Here is a 23292-nt window from a genome sequence, read left to right on the forward strand (position 1 = left end):
CAGACACTTTAATACACAAATAAATCCACACACCCGCTGCGTGGCTGGACAGACACCATTTGCCGACTCATTGAACTTTGCGATGACGTGCGGCTCTGCATTTTATTGCGTCGCGTAGGAGGCAGATGCTAACATGGTGTGGAAGAGTGATGTGTGCCCAGGCTAATTGAAAGTGGCCTTACGTTTGACTCGGCTGCATTACGTCAACGTGAAACCCCCGGGAACATCGGTCCTCTTCTGAACTCGTGTCCTCGTTCTTCTGCCGTCGTCCTCTGTCTCTCCTTAGTCACTTTACACGAAGTTCAACTTGTGAATCCCGATGAAGTTAAAACGTGATTGAAGTGCTAATCGCATTATACCCTCATTCAAAACTTTAAACTTCAGGAAACGGATCCGAAGCAGGAAGGTTGATATCAGAACCTGACTGAGGGGACAAATGGAGCTAATGCAAAAACTGCAGAAAACTGAAAACAGAACAATAAAAAGGATTCTCATCAAACAAATGATGAAATCTGTTTTCCCTCTCACAGTCTCTCCTTCGCCTCTTCCAGCTCGAGCTGACGCACATAGCCAGTGGCTTTATTACCAGTAAATAACCAAAGTGTTAAAACACAGTCTCCTATGCTCACATGTCCTCCACAACCAGCTGGAGTGTGTGTAGGTGTGTGTGTGTGTGTGTGTGTGTGTGTGTGTGTGTGTGTGTGTGTGTGTGTGTGTGTGTTGCTGCAGGGTCCCAGGTGTGAATTTAACTTCTACTCAGGTGGTACATCGGTACAAGCCCTGACAGGAAGACAGACAACCCCCTTCATATCCTGTGATTGCAGTGCAAGGGCTTAGCATGTGGCGTCTGAACATCCGGGATCGGTCTATCTCTCCTTTAATCAAGACACCCCTCCGCCCTTTCCCGACATACAGACATCACACATAACCCTCGTAAAAGAAAAACATGATTAAATGAGGGCACCCTGTTTCGCCTAGCACCTAGAATTCGAGCCGCGAAGATGTTTTTGTGTTTGACGCCAATTAGAAGCCCAGATACCATCTTTGAAGCACAATCGACGTCGACTGTCTGCTTTGGGAGTCCAGACTGCAGAAGCTTTTTGACTGGCTTGTGAAGGGTCAGATGAGATTCACAAGACTGAGGATGATTCTCTGATTGCTGTAATTGCTGCTTCAGAGTTCCGCCATCCGAATAAAACAAAAACTTAAAAGTTTTGTCAAGGGTGTCTAGTGAAGCATGCGACAGTAGGAGTTGTTGGAAACTTGCAAGAGTTTCTTTTCACTTAAAAGTCTCTTTGATTAAGATGTCGTAACAGACCGGTCCCCCCCCCCCCCCCCCCCCCCAATATCAGAATTAGCAGGCAAATAGCAATAAACAGCAATTTGTCTTGGGAGCAGTTCAATGGAGACTCTTATTATAACTACTTTATCGGTCCCACTTGGGGTAATTTCCTTTTTGCATGGAACATCATAAGCAAATCTAGACACAGCAGCACACAAAAGATTCATACAAAGAGCCAGCAGCATGGCTCTGTGCATACATAAGCACATAACTCTGTAAAAAGGTCAGATACAAATCATTTATCATTATTTGCGCAGATTTGTGAAGAACAAACTCATCACTGAATCATTTTCTGTGCCGAATGGCGATTTGCATTGTTCGGGACAATTTTGACATTTGAATAGACGTATTCATATCCGTGTACGCAAGCACCACACGTACATGTGCACGATCAGACCTCCAGTGCAACAGGATATTGCATGCTTTGTCAGACTGCAAGCAATGTTTGCAGTGGGAACGAGGCTCAGGTGGTGCAGTTTTTCCATGGCCTTTGCGGTATTTTATAGCTCTTCTTGGCACATAATTCCCTGTCCTTCTTGCGTTGTCTTTTTTTCGCAACCCTTTTTTGTCTCCTTTTTTTCCGGCCATTTCTCCCTGTAATACTAATCGTATGTCGGTATGTTTATAATTGGCATAAGATACATATCAGCGCTTCCCTCTCAAAGGTCAGCACTTGGCAGGACACCAACAGGTCATCACTTACAGCACTTAGTATGCTATGCATGGCCCTTGTATGGATGCACTTGCCCATTAGAAGTCTCCAAAGAGACAGACAGTGTATCTATTTCTGTCTGCTTCTCAGACAGAAATAGATACATTGTATGTGTGTGTTTTTATTTTTTGTCTCCTTGGTTGCAAAAACTTCTGCCTCTACAAACGTTTTGAGTCTGTGCATTCTAGAGAGTTGGGAAACTTCTTCTGTTTCTCTCTCTCTCCTTCCCCGTCCATCATCTCTGTGTGTCACTGCCTGCCTCTCTCCCCCCCCTCCCTCCCCCCCTCCCTTGCCTTCTACATGTGGCATTCATTGTTGGTGAGTGAGTGTGTGTGTGTGCGTGTGTGTGTGTTTAGCAGCTGCTGTTCCTACGCTGCACCTGTTTGTGTCTCATCAGTCAGGCGTTGACGGACTCCAGGCCTTACATGGACCCACCCCGACACTGGTAGTCTGAGCCAGCCTGCCCCTGCCCAACCCCCCCCCCCCCCACACACACACACACCCACACATTTATCATACAGTATATATACTGCTATTCAAACTATGCAAGGGGACATAGTTTTCCTTTCAATGCTTCAACAGAAGTGCACAAACCGAACTGAACTGTTTTCTCTGCAGTGTCCGACCACAACTGTATTGTTTGCAAATGCCAGCAACATCCGGTAGTTTTAACAACATCAGCAAACAGAAGTGAGCACCCATTGAAGAGCCTCTTTCTGTTTATTGTTCCGCCTCATAGCTGGCCCTCTTGGGGACATCTCTGAGATTTTTAGTTTTAAAATGAAACTCACAACTCACGTTGTGATGGAGAGTGAGACTCCTGGTGAACCCTGCAGGAGAGAAACGGGTCTTAAGAAGCAATATGTCTGCTTTTGCTGAAAATATGAATATTTATTGGTGTCGAGCTAAAGAAAATGAATCTGCAACTATTTTTGAGAATATAGAAACGTGCATGCGTCTCCTTCCTCAATTGTGAGGCTTTGCTGCCTTTATTGGCTTCTATAATATCTTTCGGTTTTGGAGTGTTGATCAGACAAAACAAGCAAATTGATGGCATCACATTGGACTTAAAATACATTTTATGTTTTATGGCTTCTTTTATTTTACAATCAAAGATTTTCATTTTGCTATCCCAGAGGAGTAAAGAAACAGAAAAATGGAATCAGAGAATATTGACTTTTTTCAAACCAAATAATTGATTATCAAAACAAGTTGCAGATTATTTAATAGTTGACAACTAATTGATTAACCCTTGCGACCTGAATGCACAGCCGATGCATGCAGGCTCTGTAAGCCCTGAATGATAAAGTATGTATGTAGCTATTGAAAAATCATCATAAGAGGGGCTGATCAGGCGAGAGTGATGGATAAAAAGGAGGAAGTTATTTTTCGGTGTCGTTTTTTCAATGACCGCGTGCTGAAGGTGACTCAGCTCTCGTGACATTGAAGCGACAGGACGCTGTTTGCTTTGCCAACAGTCGAACACACTAATCCTGTTAGAAGCCACACACACACACACACACACAAACACATGGACACAGGTACACACGGGACATTCCTCGTCTGTCGGGTCACATACTACTCTTGAACTTTACAGACTCACAGAATGGATTAATTCTTCCGTACTCTCGTCACAGTGTTGGCACTGATGCAGATGTGCACGCTCGATCTCCGTAACGCCTGCTGACTGTGATCCAACACACTTTCCTCACACCCCTAGCACCGTCATCTCGTGTATACAGTAGAATTAAATGAAGCTGAGTTACCCAGAACAGCCATTACTTTATGCGGAGGGGTGTTTGGGTTCGTAGGGAGACAAAGCAGGGCACTATCAGTGAAAGGAGGTTCATGGTGGCTTCATAAAGAGGTTGTAGTTGGGTGACAGTCATGTAGGTAAGACTGAGTTTCCACGCACGCTGTAGTTATTCTCTCACCCTTTCATTCTCCCTCTTTTTCTTATTTCCTTTGTGTCTTTGTGCTGTCTTGCATTCTCTTTCCGTCTTTCAAACACGCACATGCGCAGACCAGACACAGAAGTGAGTTTGTGCACTGGGTATTAAAGAATGCTCTTTGAGAATAAGGGATAAAAAGAGGAGAGTCGGAGAGAGAAAGAGGCTCCTGGTTTGATGTCCAGAATACGACAGTAGGTGAGGGGGAGAACAAGAGAGGAAAAGAGGACAGGACAGAGAGGATCCAGCTGGTTCTTTTCATGATGAGGGGCGCTCGCCTCGTGTGTGTCGGTGTGTGTGTGTGTGTATGAAAGAGATGCAGGCAGAAAGAGACACAGAGAGAGTATTGAAGATGGTTTCACATTAACTTTTCAGTAGATGTGGGACTGACACGACTCTCTGGGTCTTCACTCTGCCACGCCGCTTTGACTGCAGACTTGGGTCTTTTTTTCCCCCGACACACACTGTACTTAACCGTAACTTTTTGGGGTGATTCATTCAGTGACTCATAAATATCACATGCATTGTAGATGTACTGTAAGAGTGTGTGTGTGTGTGTGTACAGGTCACAGTCTGACCGTCTCGTTCCCATCTGTCTTTCTACCCGGTCACGCACCCCATCACACACCACCTCACACACACTTTCCCCCTCTTTGGCTAAATCCGATTATCTGGCCTGCGCCAGCTAATGAGACCCCCATGAAGCTAGCAGCCCCCCCCCCCACTCCCAACAGCCCTGGCCTCTCTCTCTCTCTCTCTCTCTCTCTCTCTCTCTCTCTCTCTCTCTCTCTCTCTCTCTCTCTCTCTCTCTCTCACACACACACAGTGACACCCAACAGCATGTGTCTCTAAATGCACAAACACACTGCTCTAGACTCCGATTGGACAGAGGACTTCCCTAATTATGCTTCAATTGTCCGTCTCTGTCTGTCCATCTGCCTCATGTGTAAAGCACAGAGCAGCAGCCTGACTGATCACTCTGGACCACAACATATTGTGAATGACACCCCAAGGGTGAGAGTGACAATAAAATCAAATGAGCGATATAGGGAGGGGGAAGAGGAAGAGGTCTGCAGAGAAAGAAAGATGAGGTGCAGATGGACTCTGTTGATCTACATTTTCAGCACATATCGTTGCTTTAAGTGTCTCTCAGTTGCTTTTTTTTACCCGCATGCAACCCAGCAACTGAGCAAACCCAGTTAACAAAAAAACAAACACGTCTAGCTTATGTCAGATACGAAGCAATTAAATCATAGACATCCAAACCATTGTTTGTTCAGTGTTGCTGACACCAGTAGGGGACTATTATTATCCCATGAAAAATGAAGCTGATCTAAAAGTGAGGATTCAGCTATTTTAATCATAGTCCATTATGTCTGGCAAAATTGTGTCGGAGACTGAAAAATGTGCATAAAATATGACCCAAGAATAATGCTGTTATTGCACAGGAAGTGAAAGTGATGCGTTTTGTATTACTTGCAAGTATAACAGCTAACAAATGTGCACCCAGCAGATGAAAATGTAATTATATCTCAGTTCCTAAAACAAAAAACAACATATTTTTCATATCACATATCAATCTAGATTGTTTTTCTGGCAAAAGGCTTTGATGCTGAGATTTTAAAATGTTTGTTTTTTGGTGCTTTGAGCATCATACATACAGTAAAGTGCCATATAGTCCCATTGTATACAAAAACTCACACCAAATCAATTACGTTGATAAGGAGCTCTGGAGTGAGGAGGAAAAATATCTATTTTCTTATTTTGGGCTGAGCTGTCTCTTTAATTTGGAGATTTGTGTAAACAAGTGTTTTCCCAAAACCAAATTACTTGAGTAACTGAGTTGAGATTTGGGCTTTCTGTGCATTTGCCAGCAAGTCACTTGATTTAATGTGGTATGTGTGTGTGTGTGTGTGTGTCTATTTTTCCCATGCACCACTTAACAGGACTCTTAAATCCTGAGTGCCTGCCTGAAAGCGCAGCTCTTGGTTTACTCACACATTTTGCACGTTTGCTTGTCTGGCTCGCTGTTTGTGTTGGCGTGGAAACAGAGGAGGATTTTCTTTTGGGGCGACATCCCTCTTGCAGCCTCGGAACATGAGACTTGGTTTGCAAAAACGAATGTCTCACTTGAGAGCTGAGCTTATGGAACACAATATTTAAAGAGAGTGGATGAAAAAGGCAAATCAGTGGCGGGATGAAAATAGAGAAGGGAAGTGAAAAAGTAAATCAAGAAGTGAAAGAACGGTGGAAAGAGCCATGATGTCTTTCAACGCTTGACTGACCCTTGACCTCTGTGTGGTTTGTGGGTCACGGTGAATCTCATCTGACCCTGGTGGAATGTGTCTCACTAACCCTCAGTGTGTATTTTTGACAGCACTCCCTGTTATCTCCTCTTTATGAACTCTCAGCCTTCTCTCTTTTCCTTCCATCCTTCGCCTTCTTTCTTCCTCACAGTGAAGCGATAACAAGGTGGCCGTCCCTCAGCTCAACTCGTCTCGCTTTAGACATTTTGAGCAAAACACTCTTTTATCTCTCCCTCCTGCATTTCTCTGCCCCGTTATTATAAACTACCCCGTCAAACAGCTAGCATTCCCAGAAGTCCGTCCTCCCCACTCTGGCAAGTTTCGCACAACAAATAAATCATTTACGTGTCGATTTTGTCGTCCAGAAATTGACGACATGATTAATTTAGTGTGGGTCTGGGTTGTTCATCAGCTACACATGTGTCCAGAATATAAATACTGAATTGGGTGTAGATCTGTGGGGTTTTTAACAGTGTTTGCAGTGTTTCTGTTGCTTTCCTGATGCATCCATTATTGTCTTGATAAAAAGAGGTTGTCATACAAGCCTGCCAAGCGTCCGTCCATATCATGATGGCTTACTTTTTTTGATTTGATGGTCAAAGATTGAAACAACTTCACCTACGAAATTGTCCTTTCTTTCCCAACATTAGAGCCTCCCGCTCACCACACAGTGGACTCCATGTGTCACTGTACCAGGATTTATGACACTGTATGTGCTGCCGTGACTTCATTAGCAGAAATGGAGCTCCTTCCCTTCCTCTAGCTCTCCGTCTTACCCCTTCCTCTTTCCCCCGCCTTTCCTCTGCGTAATGCAATCTCCTTGTCACGTTGTTTCTCCATAGCTAGGCTGCACAGAGAGTTAAGAGAGCTATACCGTTCCCTATTCCCGCTGGAACCAGTTTGGGTCCATCTTGTGCCTTAGCTGCTACTTGCTCCCATTGTTATATGGGACAATTTGTGCATCCTAATGTCTCTATTAAATGGAGGACGCCGACAGTGACGAGGGCCCTCCAGCTTCCCTCTGGGTCCCTTAACAGCTTTTACTGCTGTTCATAGACCTTCAAGGGAATACTGATACTTGTAGCGCGCTATCCTTTGCAGCGAATGGCTGCTGTCGACTGTTTGGAGGCAGACTTTTTGTGTACCGGCCTGTCATGTCTGGTATCAATGCAACACGTTAGCACATTATAACCATTCTTTGTGGCTTTCTATGCTTGAGCCATTCGTCATATTCTTTCTCTCTGTCTTTGTGTGTTTTTCTCTGCAGTTTGCAGTGGTGCTGTGACCGTGAACGTGACTACTAAAGTGGAAGTGTTGAAAGGAGAGACTGCCAAATTGCCCTGCACCTATACTGTGTCACCAACACCAAGCAACACCGTCGTGGAGTGGTACATTGTAAGTCATTTCCAGTTAATAATGTTCTCTATCCATCGACTGGAAAAAAAAAAAATTCCGGCCGTCAAAGCTTGTCATATCCAACTGTTAGAAATGCTTCATAAATGACTGCACTGTAAAAAAAAACAAATCCTTTGTTTTTATTATTTTATTTATTTGCATTTTCTCTTACTGATTGCTGTTTCTTTGTCTTATTTCTCCTTCTTCCATTACTCCTCGTGTTCCATCCACCCTCTTTCTACATCTGCCTCGACCTGTCCGTACATCCAGGAGGAGCATGGAACCAGGAAGCGCGTGGCTTTCTCCCAGGGTGGCGAGGGAAAAAGCGATGACGGCACCCCCCTGACTGGGCGGGTCACGATCGAAAAAGACTTCTCCTTGACCATCTCCTCGGTTCAACCCTCTGACCAGCTTGACTTCTACTGCCAGGTCACCGCCGGCACCGCTGGGGTTGGAGAGGCCACCACTATGCTCAAAGTCTTCTGTGAGTCTGCCAGTGTTGTTTCACCTCAAAGAGGATCCCCCTTTACTAACACAGCTTTAATGAGTGGAACTCATGACTTGGTTTGTTTCTGTCACTGCCACCAAAGGTTTACGGCTTTAATCAGATCTGCGTGTGTATTCATGCATACTTTCATTTAGAACTGGCTTAATTGTACCTAATGCATGTAATTAATTTTGCAGATTGCTTTTCACACATACCGTACTCTAAGTTACTCCGTGGACAACCTCTTTATAGAACCTCTATATATGGTCGGATATCATAAAGTATGATTTGTCACAATTGTCCACATGTGTCAGAAAAGGAGCAGGCTTCAGCTGATATTTTCCTTCTGTGTGGAAGACGTAAGAACCTTTTTCAAAGCCTGGGGTTACCGATCTCCTTTGATAAGTTCCCCAGAGGTCAATTAACAATCTAATCACTCTTGACACAATTGATGAATAGTTCAATCACACCTGTCATGTCTCATATCTCACCTTAATAACGGTCCAGATTTATCACCAAGTCGCCAAGGGCTGACCCTTTCTGCAGGCCGCGGTGTCCTTTTCCCCTCCCTGGGCCACCCCCGAGCCGACATCAATCATACTTAGCATTTAGCGGTATAACCAAAATAAATACTATTCATTTGCCTTTTTGATTGGACTAATCGATCACTCTAAAGAGGGAGGATTTGTGTCGGGAGAATAGCAAAACAACCCTTTCTTTAGTCAAGATCCCACTTGGAAAAAAAAAAGAACTTCCAAGTTAACCATTAACATTTATGCACTCAGAGGCTCTGAGGTTGAAAGCACTCTCATAAAATGAGCTATTAATTGTGAATGGACCAGTCAGTGCTGGACAATACCTCAACGCGTTGCGGTGCTATTTGACAAAGGCCCTTTTAGATGTACTTAATTCCCACAGTTGTAAGTAGCCGTCTCACAAACCAGCAATTGTTCTGTGTCCACATTTGACCACTTGACTCATTGGGGGATGAATTATATTGTGTCTTTCCTGCCTTAACTTAATAGGACTGAGTGGGTTAGCAGTGACAGCCTGGTTTCTCTCTCTCTCTCTCGGGAAGCCTACAATAAAGAGAGGAAACAGTATGTCTGCTAAGCAAAAACATGATAGAAATGACCCTGCCCATGTGTCTCTGTGTATTGTGCCCTCCAAGGTGTTAACATTTAAATGCCTTATTGTGCGATAAAAGCCTTTATTCGGCTCAACGTAAGAGGCTGCAAAGAGAGTTTTAGTCCTCATTGTGCATCTAAATGACTGCGCGTACATTTGGCTGCCTGCATTACACAGCATATGGAAGGGGAGTGGTTATTGAAATACACCAGCAGTTCTCAGAGCAGTGTAACAAAAAGGACCAAACACAAAGACGTGAGTGAGACAAGAGAGAGGACCATGTACTGTTTATTTTTATAAGCAGTCAACAGCTGCAGGCAGTGATAAGACGGCCTTGCATGTGAACAAGTGAGCAGCTAGAGGGAATACTTACACCTGTGTGTGTGTGTGTGAGAGAATAGTGCTGTTTTTGTTATTTGACTGTTATCGGCTCATGTGAACCAAGTCTCACTGTAATAATGTGAGGCAGGATATTTACTGCTCCACTTAATTAACAAGGTCAGCAAGCATATGGGTTGGACTGCATATACGGAAGTGGAGTGAGTGTGTGTGTGTCTCTAAATGTTTCCCTTCTAGTGATTTATAATGGAATGATAACCGCCCCCCCCCCTACTTTTTTCTGCCTCAGTTGCTCCCGAGAAGCCAGAACTCACAAAGCCGTCAAGTCAGGCCATTTCTGTGGGCGAGACTACCAACTCTGAGGTTTGTGAGCAATTCCTATGACTGTATGCGCATCCTGCGTGTGCGTTTCAGATTTCATGTGAACGCTGAAGACACACATTTTCAGTCGACTTTCTTTTGTCCCTCCTGCGTTTTTCAGATTGGTACCTGTGTGACGATGAACGGACATCCCCTGCCGAGAATCATCTGGTTCAAAGATGACCAGCCCCTAGCTGAGGTCAAGGACAGGAAAGAGAGTATGCGTCATCGTGCTGTTTGTTCGAATTTCCTGAACAAATAAAATGCATTAACGGATAAAATAATCTAATATCGCATCCACGTGCCAACCAGAAGGTAATCTGTGTGCTCCCTCCCCTCCTCCCCGTCAGAGACCTATATGATTTCCTCGGTGGTGAAGGAGGCCTCGGGGCTGTACACTGTCAGGAACACTCTGCACATGCAGCTCAAAAAGGCAGACAAGGACTCTGTGTTTCAGTGCACCGTGGAGTACAGCATGCCAGGAGACCAGATCAAACAGAAGAAGTCTGACACCATCACCATCAACCTCAACTGTGAGTGGAGGGACAATAGTTTTAATGAGTGAGCTTTGCAGCTGCTGGCAGGTGGATTTTGTCACCTGTGGACAGAGCCAGGCTAGCATGCCCCACTCCCCCGTTTCCAGTCTTTATGCTAAGCTAAGATATAAGAGTGGTATCAAACAGAATACAACTGCAGAATTAAGTAATCTGATTTTATTTGACACTTTAAGCGGAGATAGCCTAAAAAATAACATGAAATATACTTAACCTTGGCTTTGAAACGGGCTTAACTTCAGAGTAAGAATTGATGTTCTTCTGAGTACAGTTGTTTTAAAAGCATTATTTCATAGTTGTTTAAGTATTGACAAGTTTTTTATTTCAATTGGGACGCCTTTAACTCCTTGCAATGTTAACCATGTCCACCATCATAGTTGTTTTGTGTTAGCATGCTAACATTTACTAATTAGCAACAATAACAAATTGCATCTGAGCCATTAGGTCTGCAGGTATTTAGACCAAAGTATTTGTCAAATTTATATTTGACCTCATGATGGCGCTATATTTCAAGCCAGTGATCCTGAGAGGAACATGAATGCCGATACAACATTTCATGGCAATAGTTTTGTTTCACTAAAAGCCAAAAATGTCAACATGCTGGTGGCGATCGAAGAAAAGTCAGCGGATCATCAAGTTGTTAGGATTCAACCTCTGGGGACCATGAATGTTTGTACAAAATGTCATGGCAATCCATCGACCAAAGTTGTTCAGATATTTTAGTGTGGACCAAAGTGGTGGACAAATTCAAGGAGATGAATCGAATTATTTATGCTTTATCTTTCAGCCTCTCCCTGTCCTCCATCCTCATGTTACTATTTCACTTCAACAAAAGACATGCACTCTTTGAAATTAAACGTTGTCAACAAACAGCTATTCGTGTTATCTTCATTGGATGCATTTATTTCCTCCTGCTAAACACTGTCATGGACTTTAATATTCAGCTACTGGGAAAGTAAAAGATCCCCTCTGGAATGCCTTTCACATCTCTGATTGATGACATACTGCAGTGTAAATGTATCCAAAGAAGGAATTTCCACCTGTTTCATGTCTGTTCTTGTTCATGTAGATCCCTCTGAGAAAGCGACCTTTTCCCGTCTCAACACGGAGCCAATCAAAGAGGGCGATACTGTTACCATGAAGTGTGAGACTGATGGAAACCCTCAGCCTGAGATTGACTTCACTAAAGATGTGCGTGTGCTTTTCAGTTTCTTTGGAAGAGAAAGAGCTTTTTTGTTGTTGTTTTCTGCTTTTGCTCTGGATATATACCAACTTTTCATAAAAATGTGTAAATCTTAGTTTCTCTCTCTCTCTCTCTCTCTCTCTCTCTCTCTCTCTCTCTCTCTCTCTCGCTCTCTCTCTCTCTCTCTCTCTTCCCGCCCGTCCTTCCAACCTCAGGGAAAACTCATCGCTGGTCAGAATGGTGTCCTGTTGCTGAAATCTGTCAAGCGCACAGATGCTGGTGTGTACAAGTGCACAGCCACAGATTTTGATAACCTGGAAGCTGACCTGAGTGGAACCATCACCCTCACTGTCAACTGTGAGTGAGCCAAAAACACACACACACACACACACACACACACACACACACACACACACACACACACACACACCCAACTGCAGATTTAAGTAAACGCACATAAAGAACAGTTTACCTCCTGTTTGTGCAGTTTCGCCTTTCTTTTCATCAGTTAGTCATATAATTAAAAGGGTTGCAACGGAAAGAACTTTAATGGAATCCTTTCAGGGGGCTGATATCCAATTCAATTTTTCACAGTTCATCTGTTACTTTAATGTCATCCCAACTACACTCTGTAATTTGATTTTATCGCACTTATTAAGCAGAGATATCCCAGAAAGAGCATGGAATAGGCTTAACAACTTTGGCTTCGAAATGGGCTTAACATCAGAGTAATTGCATTAGCTTTGCACTTTAAAAAAAAGAATTGATATTCTGCTGCATACGGTCATTTTATATTCTTGCTTCTTAAAGTGATGAGAAGCTTTTTGATTATGAGAAGCTTTTTGATTTCAAGTGGCACTTCTTTAACTCCTTAAAATGTATAGTAGGCCTCAGGTTTCATGTGTTTTCATCCCTCTCTTTCCATTTTCTCTCTGCCAGACATCGACCCAATGAGTGTGATCCCCGCCGAACCTCAAGTCGTCACGCTCGGAGGCAAGGTGGCGTGGCAGTGTAAGACCAAGGCCTCTGCTGGCCACACTGTTCAGTGGAAAAAGGTGTGCTCCAATTCTTCCTCAAACGTAATCCCCTTCTCCTTTTAGTCTCACTCATGATGTATTTCTAGGAATACAGTGCTTTGCTCTTTTGCTCACGTGCCAGCAGAATTATTTCTGAGCATTCCTAGACAACAGTTTAAAAACACAAATCTGTTTTTCTGACATGTTCACAGCACTGACTGAATGTGAAACAGGAACTCATTTCTTCCTGGGAATCCATATTTGGACATTCTGGTTCATTTTCGATGCAAAGTTTTCAACAACGCAACCTTTCGTCATTGGATAGGACATAGTACGTAATGTGACACATGCAGGACTTACTTATCGTGCAGCTGGCCCCCAACACAAGAGCCTTCGGATCAGTCGCAGTGCTCCCTTTAAGGACAGTTGTGGCCCTGCTACACAAGCTGCATTGTGTTGTGTCCAATTGCAGCAACTGGAGTGCAGACGCTGGTGTTTGTTCCATTTGGTGTCAATTAATAGTATACACTGTTAGCTATTGTATCATATGCTCATGATATATAATATAATTCATCATAAATCCGTTGCTTAGTTTATGTTATGTATGATTTCAGTTTTACAGCAGCAGCCAGATACTTTCATGACTGTCTGAGTGAAAATGGAGACATGCTAGTTATCGACAATTAAAACATTTTGGAGTTTGTGTGTAGCAGCTTAAAGGTAACAGTTAACGGAAAGCACTCCAAAAGGTTTGCTCTAAATGCATTTTTCGACATTTAACAAACCAAAGAAAAGACAATTTGTTACACTGGAAAACCACTAATCAGTGTGACAGCGGTGATATTTTTGGTATTTTGGTGGTCATCTCCTCTTCTCCACTTGTTATGGGCATGATGTTCCTCCCGTGCGGAGCCTGTTTGTTGGAGCCTGTGTATCTATTGTTGTGTCTCCTGGGTGTGTTTTCTGATGAGAGAACGTGTTTGTTCTCCATAAGAAGGAGTCCGATGAGAAGAAGTCGAGAGGAATTGCAAGAGGCAGATTCATCATGGAGGACGGACTTTGATCTGTTATCACTGCAGTGTGTGTGAATGTTCTTCTTCTGCTTTCCCAGCATAGCTGCGCGCCTTCAAACTAGATATTCACAATGCTGTTCTACTCCCATATTCACGCGCAGAGAATAGAAAGAAAGAATTGCGGACTGATGGGGTGACTGCAGTTGGTTTTATTTCTGTGTGTGTGTGTGTGTGTGTGTGTTTCTCCAGGGCTCTGAGGTGCTCTCACAGGACGGCATGCTGTCAATACTAAATGTTTCCTACGATAACGCTGGAGAGTACATGTGTGTTGGAGCCGTGCCATCTGTGGCAGGACTGACAGCCCGGGCGAGCGTCAACCTCACTGTCAAAGGTAACACCCCTGCATAAACATACACATGCACAGGAAAACCAACAAAACTGTGTTTAGACAAGACTCACGTAAAGATTTCAATCACATCAGCATCTGTATTATCATATTTTAATACACACACAAAAATACTCAGAAATACTCAGAAAGCCTACTGACTGCTTAGGAGCTGCAAATTAAATAGCACTTTATACTCAATTGTAAACAAAGGGTAATTATTTATTTCCAAACTACCCACCCTTTGCCACAACCGCATATAGGAGTTTAGTGGAATCAACGTGTTTTTTGTCCTTAACTTAAGATAAGCATATGTATTTCATTTAGCTGAAGTCAATTCATTTTATAATATATTGGTGTATTATTTTCATACAACTGGAGATACTGGGAAAAGTTCCCAAATTCACTGGCTCTCACACCCTTTCCAGGAAAGCCAATGATCGAGCCTCCTGCTGTTGGAACGGTGGGGAAGGAAGGAGACATGGTGACTCTGAAGTGCTCGGCCTACGGCTCCCCCGCCCCTCAGTTCACTTGGAAGCCCTCAGTGAAAGAGGTACGAATGTAAAAACACAGTCAAGACAAACGGAGAGGAAAATACCACATCGCTTTCCCTGTGTGCAATTAACACGAATCACTCAGTAAGCAGATGTAATTGCTGCTTTCCTGGAAGGGATTACACGAGTAAAACTATAAACACAGAGGTAAAAACAGTTATCGCTATCAGCGTTTTTTTGGGGGGGGGGGGGGTGGTGGGGTCAATATGTAAAATGTGAGGCATGCGTTTTCATAACATCTGAAGATCTTGGTCGGCTGGTTGTTCAACTTCAAAAGCAATAGAAAAAGGAGGGAGAGAACCATCTTGCGGGACTATGGAGAGTAATATTTTATTCTCATATTTCATATTGATGTGATATAGTTGAAAAGAAAATCCTATGTGAAGCAACTTTAAAGAAGCTTACAGGGGGAATACAGCTTTGTGATTGAAATATTACTTTAAATAAAGTGAAATCAAACTTTCATGATCCTTCTGAAAGATTTGATTATTTTAGAAGCAAATAGGGATTCATGTGAGATCAAAGGGAAGAGACAATGAAGCTTTCACAAGTGACCGTTTTTAAGATCAGATCTTGTTTGAGTGAGAATCAGTGGAGGAAACATGTAATAAATGATCACGACAGTGTGCAAAATAATAGGAACCAGGCTTAATAGAAAGAATCAGTGCAAAAATATTCATTGGAAAATAATGCCACAAATATAAAATATTTGCAAGAAATGATGAGGGAATATGTCAAAATGAATGCTGTCCTTCTTCCATCTCGCTCCCCTTCATCGGTTGCCAGTCAGTATCAGTGGAAGGTAACAAGGTGGTGAGCACCGTGATCCTGCAAGCCACAGCCGAGGTCATGAAGGACGGGGTGACCTGCGAGGTCTCTAACGAGCACGGAACAGATAGCAAGAACTTCATGGTATCTGTCAAAAGAGGTCAGTGTCAAGAGATGACGGCAGCGATGATGCTACCTTACCTCCTTCCCTCCTTCCCCTTCTTCTTCTTCACTTAAGGCTTTTAATGATCAGCTGTGATAAAGAGATTAACAAGTGATGAACATTTTATTTGACAGAATTTTGAGCTTTTTTGTAAGTTCAAACTCAGTGAGCCGAGTTACCTTTACTTCGTAGTAGTGTGTCGGGTGTTTCTAGCGTTTACTAAATGGAGATTAATGCATCACGGAATAAAATGACAAAACGTTAGCTTGCTAACATTTTGGTAGTAAGAGAAACGTGGAATATGGTCGACGAATCTGAACTGACACTTGGACAAAATGCTGTTTAATTATGAAGATGGGGATTTGAAATTGTATTCATCCAAAATGTATGCCAATAATAGCAAAATCAGATATTTCTGCCCTCGATAAAAACTGCATGAATACTGCTCACTTTGAATCCCACATTTGTCCATGTGAGTAGATATTCTTTTCACAAATGTATGGCTGCTCCACAGATGATTGCTGTTGACTGTATGTTGCTGTTGATGTTTCTTAGCAACCTATTGCTAAGAACTCAGGAGGGACTTCATACGCAATTTTAGTAATGGTTTCACAAATAGCTGGTGCAACCGAATCCAGGTTTCTTTTGCTCTTTAACCAGCACCACACCCTGCAATCTAAACCCTTTCTTCTTTTCCTCCTCTTGTCTCGCAGCAATTGACAACTCGGCCGACAGAGGTAGAGCCTTCTCCCTCCTCCTCCTCCTCTCCTCCCTCCTTCTGTCAGGACTCTGTGTTGTACAGACCCTGTAATTTAGAAACCCCCCCTTCACCCCTCTCCTCTTGCCCCGGCCCCTCAATCTCACACACACACACACACACACACACACACACACACACACACACGCACACACACACACACCCAACTCCCTCCACTGTACTGTCATCTTGTATATTTCCCCTCTTGCTACCGAACACTGTGGATATTGTATATTGTTATTCTTCTTCTCTCGTCAACTTTTGTATGATGTCTGTCCTATATTTTGTGGATGCTACTACAACTTTGTGTGGCCCCTTGGGGACAATAAAGGAATCTATTCTATTCCTTCCTTTCCTCTCTTTGTTTCTACACTGTGTCTCCTTTTTGGTCACCTCTTCTTTCCGACTGCCCTCTTATTTCTCGCTTTTCCTTTTCGCCGTTTCAACTCGCCGCGGTACTGTGTGTAGCATTTAGTAACCTTAGCTTCTGTGTCCGTATGCTCTCAGTGGTGTGTGTGTGTGTGTGTGTGTGTTTTGTGGTTGTTGCTATGCTATGGGACTGAGAAACTCTCTTTCTCTCAAAGTGCTGCTCTCTGGAAACCCTGTGCTTAAGTCAGGTCTGTATCGCTAACCCTATTCACATGTGTTTGGCGTTCGTCTAGACCTGTAAGTCACTGTGTATTTATGTATGTGTGCACACACAGCATTAATGTATTTGTGTTTACAAGAGCTAATGTCTTTGTGTATCCATACTTGTATTACCGTAGCTGAGAGGACAGATATTAGATAAGAGAGGAAGATTTGCAGAGGCAAAGACCATTCCTCCACGTTGTTCTTTATTTTTTACATCAGTATGCCAGAGCATGTAACGGCATGTTTATTCAAGTTTGTTTGCAGTTCATTTAATTCATGTTGCGGCCAGTTTAGCCGCAGAGAAAAGCAGCAGTACAGTTAAATACACCTTGTGGTGGATTTTTAATGGTCACTGTTTACCAGAACTATGTCTGTGGCACAACTTTACAGGAACAGTTTAACATTTCCTGGAGTCTTTTCGTTACTGTGAAGTTGCCAGGAAACCAGCGGAGACTCTAGGAAGTCTCTGCTCCCCGTCAAAAAAAATCCATTACATAAGCCCATCACATAAGCCCCCTGCAAAACCATTGATCATCTCATTAAACTCTTGGCAAGAAAGCAAACAAGCATATTTCCCAAACTGTTGAACTATTCCTTTTAAGTGACACTAGCCAGCCAATCCAAAAACAAGTATTCTTAAAAGCAATTGCTGGACACAGGCCTTCAAAACACTTGCTAAATGTATTATAATGTTAAAGTTTAAGTGGAACAACATCAAATCTGATGAATGTAGTGTCATGTCCTCACAAGTACAGTAATACAAGTGTAGGTGAATGGGTGAGTATGTTCGGTGTTGTTTTCTGGCTCTGGCCAGCTGTCTCGTCGGTATCTCTGAGTATACAGGCCCCATTTTTTGGGTCCCATCACTTTTCAGTTGTTTCATTCAAAAGTTAGACTAACCCCACATCCCACTCCCCGTTCCTTCTCCTCTCCACCCGTCCATCCATCCATTGTCTTCATCTGGACACCCATCCTCTCCCTCTCTCCGTCCTCCCCTTTCCATCCCGTCTCCCTCCCGTGGTACCCTAAATGAAATGACTCTCCTCCCCTTGCCTCCCTCTCTCCTACCCTACGAATCAAACATCACCTACACTCACGATTACCCTCTCCCTACCACTGCCCCTCCAAAATCAAAAACTCCCCCATCTTTCTCCCACCTCCTCCACTGTGATCAACCCCCCCCCCCCACGCCTTCCTCCCACCTCTCTCCCCCCTCCACCTTCCCACCATCCGTCCCTCCATCCCTCCCTCCATGTGTCCCTCCATTGCGGTGCTGTAGCTGACAAGCAGCAGGGAGGCTCCAGCGGGGTGGTGATTGCCGTGGTGGTGTGTGTTCTGCTGCTCCTTCTGCTGGTGGCTCTCATCTACTTCCTGAACAAGAAGAGCAAGCTGCCCTGCGGCAAGAAGGACAAGAAGGAAGTGTGAGTACACAAGAGGGGAGTGGAGGGAAGGAATGGGGGGACGTTAATGAGCATTAACGATGGTAGTTAGGATATTTTGATTAGGAAGAGGGTATTATCGTATTTTTGAATTGTAATCCTTAAAGAAAATAGTTACACTCTATGCCAATACGCAGAGAAATTTGAAAGACTGTAAACCAAATGTTAGAGGTAAATGCTGTCTACAGCAGCAATCAACATGCTTTGGTCATGTCTACATCCATTAGTTGTTCAAGGCAAATAATTCCCGTTTTTTACACCTTTTTTTTTTCTTCATTGTTCTCACCCGCTCTCTCCGCAGGGCCAGTGGAGAGGTGAACAATGGCATCGTGGTGGAGATGAAGACAGACAAGGCTAACGAAGAAGCCGGTCTCCTCAACAAGAGACCCTCCACAGAACAGGTCAGGCCAACGGATTACAGGCATCAAGGGGTTAAGGGGGGGGGGGGGGTGGACCTGGATCAACAGTGAGCTTAATTACTTCTGCATTCATGAATGTAACTCCTGATGCTACAAACTAACGGTATGCGGGGAGTCATGGACAGCAAGGACAGTGCATTGGATGAAAACAGAGTCTCCATTTAATCCCGTTTTTCATTTCGTCAATGTTTTGGTCAGGCCGCTGAGATGTAGACTTATCACAGAAGACAAGAAGAAGTGTTACAGCCTGTCATCATGTTCTGTGGGGATTTGTTCTACTTCGCTGGTAAATGTTTTAAAGTGCATTCCAGTTATTTGGAGAAGCAAGCAACAGCAACGTAAAAGCCGTAGAATAGTCAGAAATCCTATTTGGATCTATCGCAATGGTCATGAGCGACATTAACGTGCCGACAACATCCTTCATAGCAAATGCGATCCATTTGGTATGAACACAAGCTTTACAGTCAGCAGAAATATCTTCAGACACATCAGTCCTGCCGATTGAGAGTCGAAAGTCAGTTTTAATTCAAAGCAAGCAGGTTTGAGAAAGCTGTCCCTGCATCTCCATTGATGGAGTGTGACAGCTGTACAGAATGCTCTGAAAATGTCATCATGAATGGAAAACGTTTCATCGTGAAGTGTATGGTCGTGGCATATTTGACGGGGATGTAAAAGCCAGTTTAAGCGAGTCTTGTTTCATACGATTTTTGAACCCACTGACAGCCAAACTGTGTGACATGTCACAACTGCAGGGAGATTGCAGACACACTTTCTTTGCTTTTGAAATGGATTTTACGAGAAGATGTAAAAGCGGGTCTCTCCGTATGCTATCAAGAGATTTTCCTTTCCTGAGATGTCATTAAAAAGTCATAGCCCCCCCGTAAGCTGTCTTCGAAAAGGCTGCAGCCGCAGCCACACACACATTTATTTCGGAGAATGTCTTACCATACCAAGTACACAACTAGCTTGTAATGCCAGCTACAGAACACTGTTCGGAAATAGTCTTCTGTTATCAAATGTTCCATCATTTCTACATCTCCCCTTGTTCCATTTCAGCATTCTAATAAAGGCATACAATTCCCCCCCCTCCCCCACGCCACCACACCATATACGTTTTATATGTAAGATGTGAAATAAAATGTAAAAGATTATATCATAGACAATATGTCAAGATGCATTGGGTCAGTTACCAATTTAGATTTCACATATCCACCGAGAATGTGAATACCCATTGTACTACATGTGTTAAAGAAGGAAAATACATTGGACACGAACAGCAATCATATCTACAACCAATTGTTCATATTTTCATTGTTCTTTGTGTGTTTTTCTCGCACAGTGATGAAACAAGACGAAGTGACCAACGGAGGGATGAAGGGAAGGAGGAGAACAGGGCTACTTTTTAGTCACTACACAAGGTTGTGGGGAGCAACAAGAGGTGGAATATGGACAATGGTTTGTTTTGGGGACCTCGGGAGGCACATGCATTGGTTATGCTTGTTTTATAACCTGGAGTAGACCTTTTTGGATGGAGTTTCTTCTTCTTTTTCTTTTTAGAGACTCCATCCATTTATGCTACCACAGGTTTGAAACCATACGTGTGCAAAATCACAATGTGACATCACTGGATGGACATTATTATCACGGCTTCTTTTGATTCTTCCTCACCAATCACATCTTCGGTTGACTCCTCTGCAGAATAGAGCTGAACACCGAGACATGGCCGACACAATCCAAACACAGTGGCACCATCTTTCTTTTCCAAATAAATGCGAATGAGCCACTGTGATTTTCTGGAGTGCGCATCTGCCCGCGAGTGTAACACTCAACGTCTATTCTGCCCTGGAGTCTGCACTTAAATTCACTGCTCTCTGCCGGGTATATTGGGAAAAATGATCACACGGTACCATTTCTGCTTTTATTCACCTCAATAACAAGTGATGATTCACGCTCACAACAATAAATCCCTCTGCCCACTGTTTGGCACACGCAGCTGTAACATTTCCGCTCAAAGAAGCTCTGTGTTTGTGCTCTCGCACTGTTTGTTGAATTGCCTTTTTGCCACCTGTGAATGTTTGTGTGTGTTTTTTCCTCCAATACCACTACCGGTAATTAGCTTTCCATAGAAGCAGCTCAAGCATTTACTAATGCCGATCTTTTCTCTTAAATACCTTGCCTTTTTAAATTCAGCTGCAACGCCACCGAATAAGCAAGCTCTGAGGTTGTACAAATTTGTTCTTGCCATTTCCTGCATTCTTGTATGTCATGTTGGTACGTCAATCGTTCACTTTGCTCTCCTGTTTTCTCTGTGAATTCAAACACCACTATTACCCTGTCTATTAAGCAGGAGGTGTAGGCTACTGTGCATGATGTGGAGTTCAAAGTGTGTTGCTACTAAGCTGCTGGCCCGGGACGGTAATTGCTACCATTTCTGCTCCAAAAACCCAATTATCATCAGCTTTCATTTTCACTGTAAAATTGGAGGAATTTGGCGAAATGGTCGACAATCTCAAACGGTGGCCTGCTGTGTTGTCATTTTTTCCCGTGACACCAAAATTGGGACTTTTACGGGCTGCAGTAGTCACAGATTCACCTGCTCGTAGAAATCACTGGCACAGGTTGACTGTAGTTTTTTACAAGCCGGGAAGGTGTGGGAGGGATCGGGGGTTGTTGCTGGAGTATGTGATGTACCTTTTTATTTTTACCAAATGGAAGAGTTTCTGAGTGTCACAGCAGGAGTGTTTCTATGTTTAGGAATGCAATACTGGCATTTCTGTTCCTCCCCAACACTGTCGGCAGGCCAGAGAGGTTTGGTAGCTGGCTGACATGCCATTTTACTTTGTTGTACACTGGAACCAATGGCCTTGATTTTCAACAGAAAGTCACCTCAAACAACTATCTTTTATTTTGTAATGTCTGTCTACTGATCTTGCCATATTGACTGTTAGCAAACCTGTGATGGCAGGCGAAGATAGATAAGTGAACTTGGAGCATCCTTTTTTGATTTTTAATGTTTTATATAAAAATAATGTGGTATAAAAGTTGTTGTTTTTAGAAAGGGGAATTCTTTATTTTGGAACTACTGAGTTTTTCATTTTTTCCCATGCTTTTCCACTCGCTCTGAGAGAAGAGAGAAATGTCGTTTTTGTATTTAGGAGGATTCTTTTTTTAGGAGATATTCTCAGTGCTTTACTTCTCTCTCTCTGTACTGTCTACTGTATATTTTGTGGTACGCTGTTGTGACCTCTTTGGTGTGTTGATGTATCTTTTTTTATTTGGTTCCAGCTGTGTAGAATTTATAAAGAAACAAAACTCAAGAAAAACCATCAGAACACTATATTCTCCGTGTTTTTATTCCCATCTCTGCAACAGGCAGTTTGTGAAAACTGTTTTGTGATTTAATTGTGTTTTTTTTTATTGTGATCACAAATGGGACTAAATTCACTGTATGCTTAGATGCACAAAGTAGAATGGAAGCTAGAAACAGTGCCTGGTCATTTGATACAATTTTGTTACACTTAAACACCATTGAACATCGCCTGTAAAATCTTGACACACCAGACCAAAAGCAATCAAAAAATCAAACGGCTTTTGATGTAATTCATCCGTTTTTGTTTTTTTAACACTTCCCAGAAGATGACTGAATTGATTCCCAGCTTGCGCCAAAGTTAAATCTCTTTGATATCACCGGCATTATGTAAATGTCCCCCCACATTGATTGATCCCATGATGTGTTGTGACAGAACAGAAAAATGAAGGAAGCTCGTGTTTTTGCATCGACTTCATGACGCAGCGTTCTCTCCACTTGCTCTCATGTTAAGAAATGACTTGAAATGATGATCAATCATCTGCAAATTGCAGTGCGGCCTTGTTCATTGATAAGTAACAGTTAGTAGGATGACTCTTACTCAATAGCAGCTATAATCACCATTGACTTTGAAAATGCATATATCAAAACCAAATGTTAATCAAGACGAAAGCATGAAAGGGTTCCTCTGAAAATCGAAACAAGGCTGGTTCATTCTCTCCCCTCCCTCTAACAGAAAGCTTACATAACAGTGCGTTAACCTTGGACCAATTTGTAACAATTTTGCCCAACACCATGCATACACAGGCTCTCTGGTTACGGGCCAATCAGCGCTATTGTCCTGACACGCCCCCTGCTCTGCTGGCTCTTCCATTAGGAAATGAAATGCCTCCCATCAATGTGACCTGGAGAAATCGATCGAAACCTCTGAATACAAAGCAGCAAAGACAGAAGTTGTAAGAGCGTGTTGGCAGAAAAGGGGAGTTTATGGAAATTGTAAATAACAGTGTCAATGTCAGCCCCTGCTAATGTGATTGACGTGATGTCAGCATCTCCAGGGGTTTCAGGCGGTAACACCTGCAG

The 23292-nt window shown here is 43.1% G+C and overlaps 1 protein-coding gene across 2 annotated transcripts in view; it reads left to right on the top strand.

Moving 5' to 3' along the window:
* Positions 1–22236, top strand: part of bcam (basal cell adhesion molecule (Lutheran blood group)) — a 43878-nt gene extending 21642 nt beyond the window's left edge. The window contains exons 2-16 of one of the 2 annotated variants that reach the window (XM_079275003.1): positions 7577–7704; positions 7975–8188; positions 9948–10021; positions 10140–10236; positions 10369–10551; positions 11642–11763; positions 11971–12112; positions 12695–12834; positions 14034–14175; positions 14598–14722; positions 15510–15651; positions 16368–16391; positions 18324–18465; positions 18785–18884; positions 20242–22236. In XM_079275003.1, the coding sequence (XP_079131129.1) occupies positions 7577–7704; positions 7975–8188; positions 9948–10021; positions 10140–10236; positions 10369–10551; positions 11642–11763; positions 11971–12112; positions 12695–12834; positions 14034–14175; positions 14598–14722; positions 15510–15651; positions 16368–16391; positions 18324–18465; positions 18785–18884; positions 20242–20244 (1778 nt within the window). In that variant the 3' untranslated portion in view covers positions 20245–22236. The remainder of the gene's footprint in view (positions 1–7576; positions 7705–7974; positions 8189–9947; positions 10022–10139; positions 10237–10368; positions 10552–11641; positions 11764–11970; positions 12113–12694; positions 12835–14033; positions 14176–14597; positions 14723–15509; positions 15652–16367; positions 16392–18323; positions 18466–18784; positions 18885–20241) is intronic. The other variant, XM_079275004.1, reaches the window with a different exon arrangement.
* Positions 22237–23292: the final 1056 nt, after the last annotated feature.

Source organism: Melanostigma gelatinosum, assembly GCF_949748355.1.
Source record: "Melanostigma gelatinosum genome assembly, chromosome: 9".
Lineage (NCBI taxonomy): Eukaryota > Metazoa > Chordata > Actinopteri > Perciformes > Zoarcidae > Melanostigma > Melanostigma gelatinosum.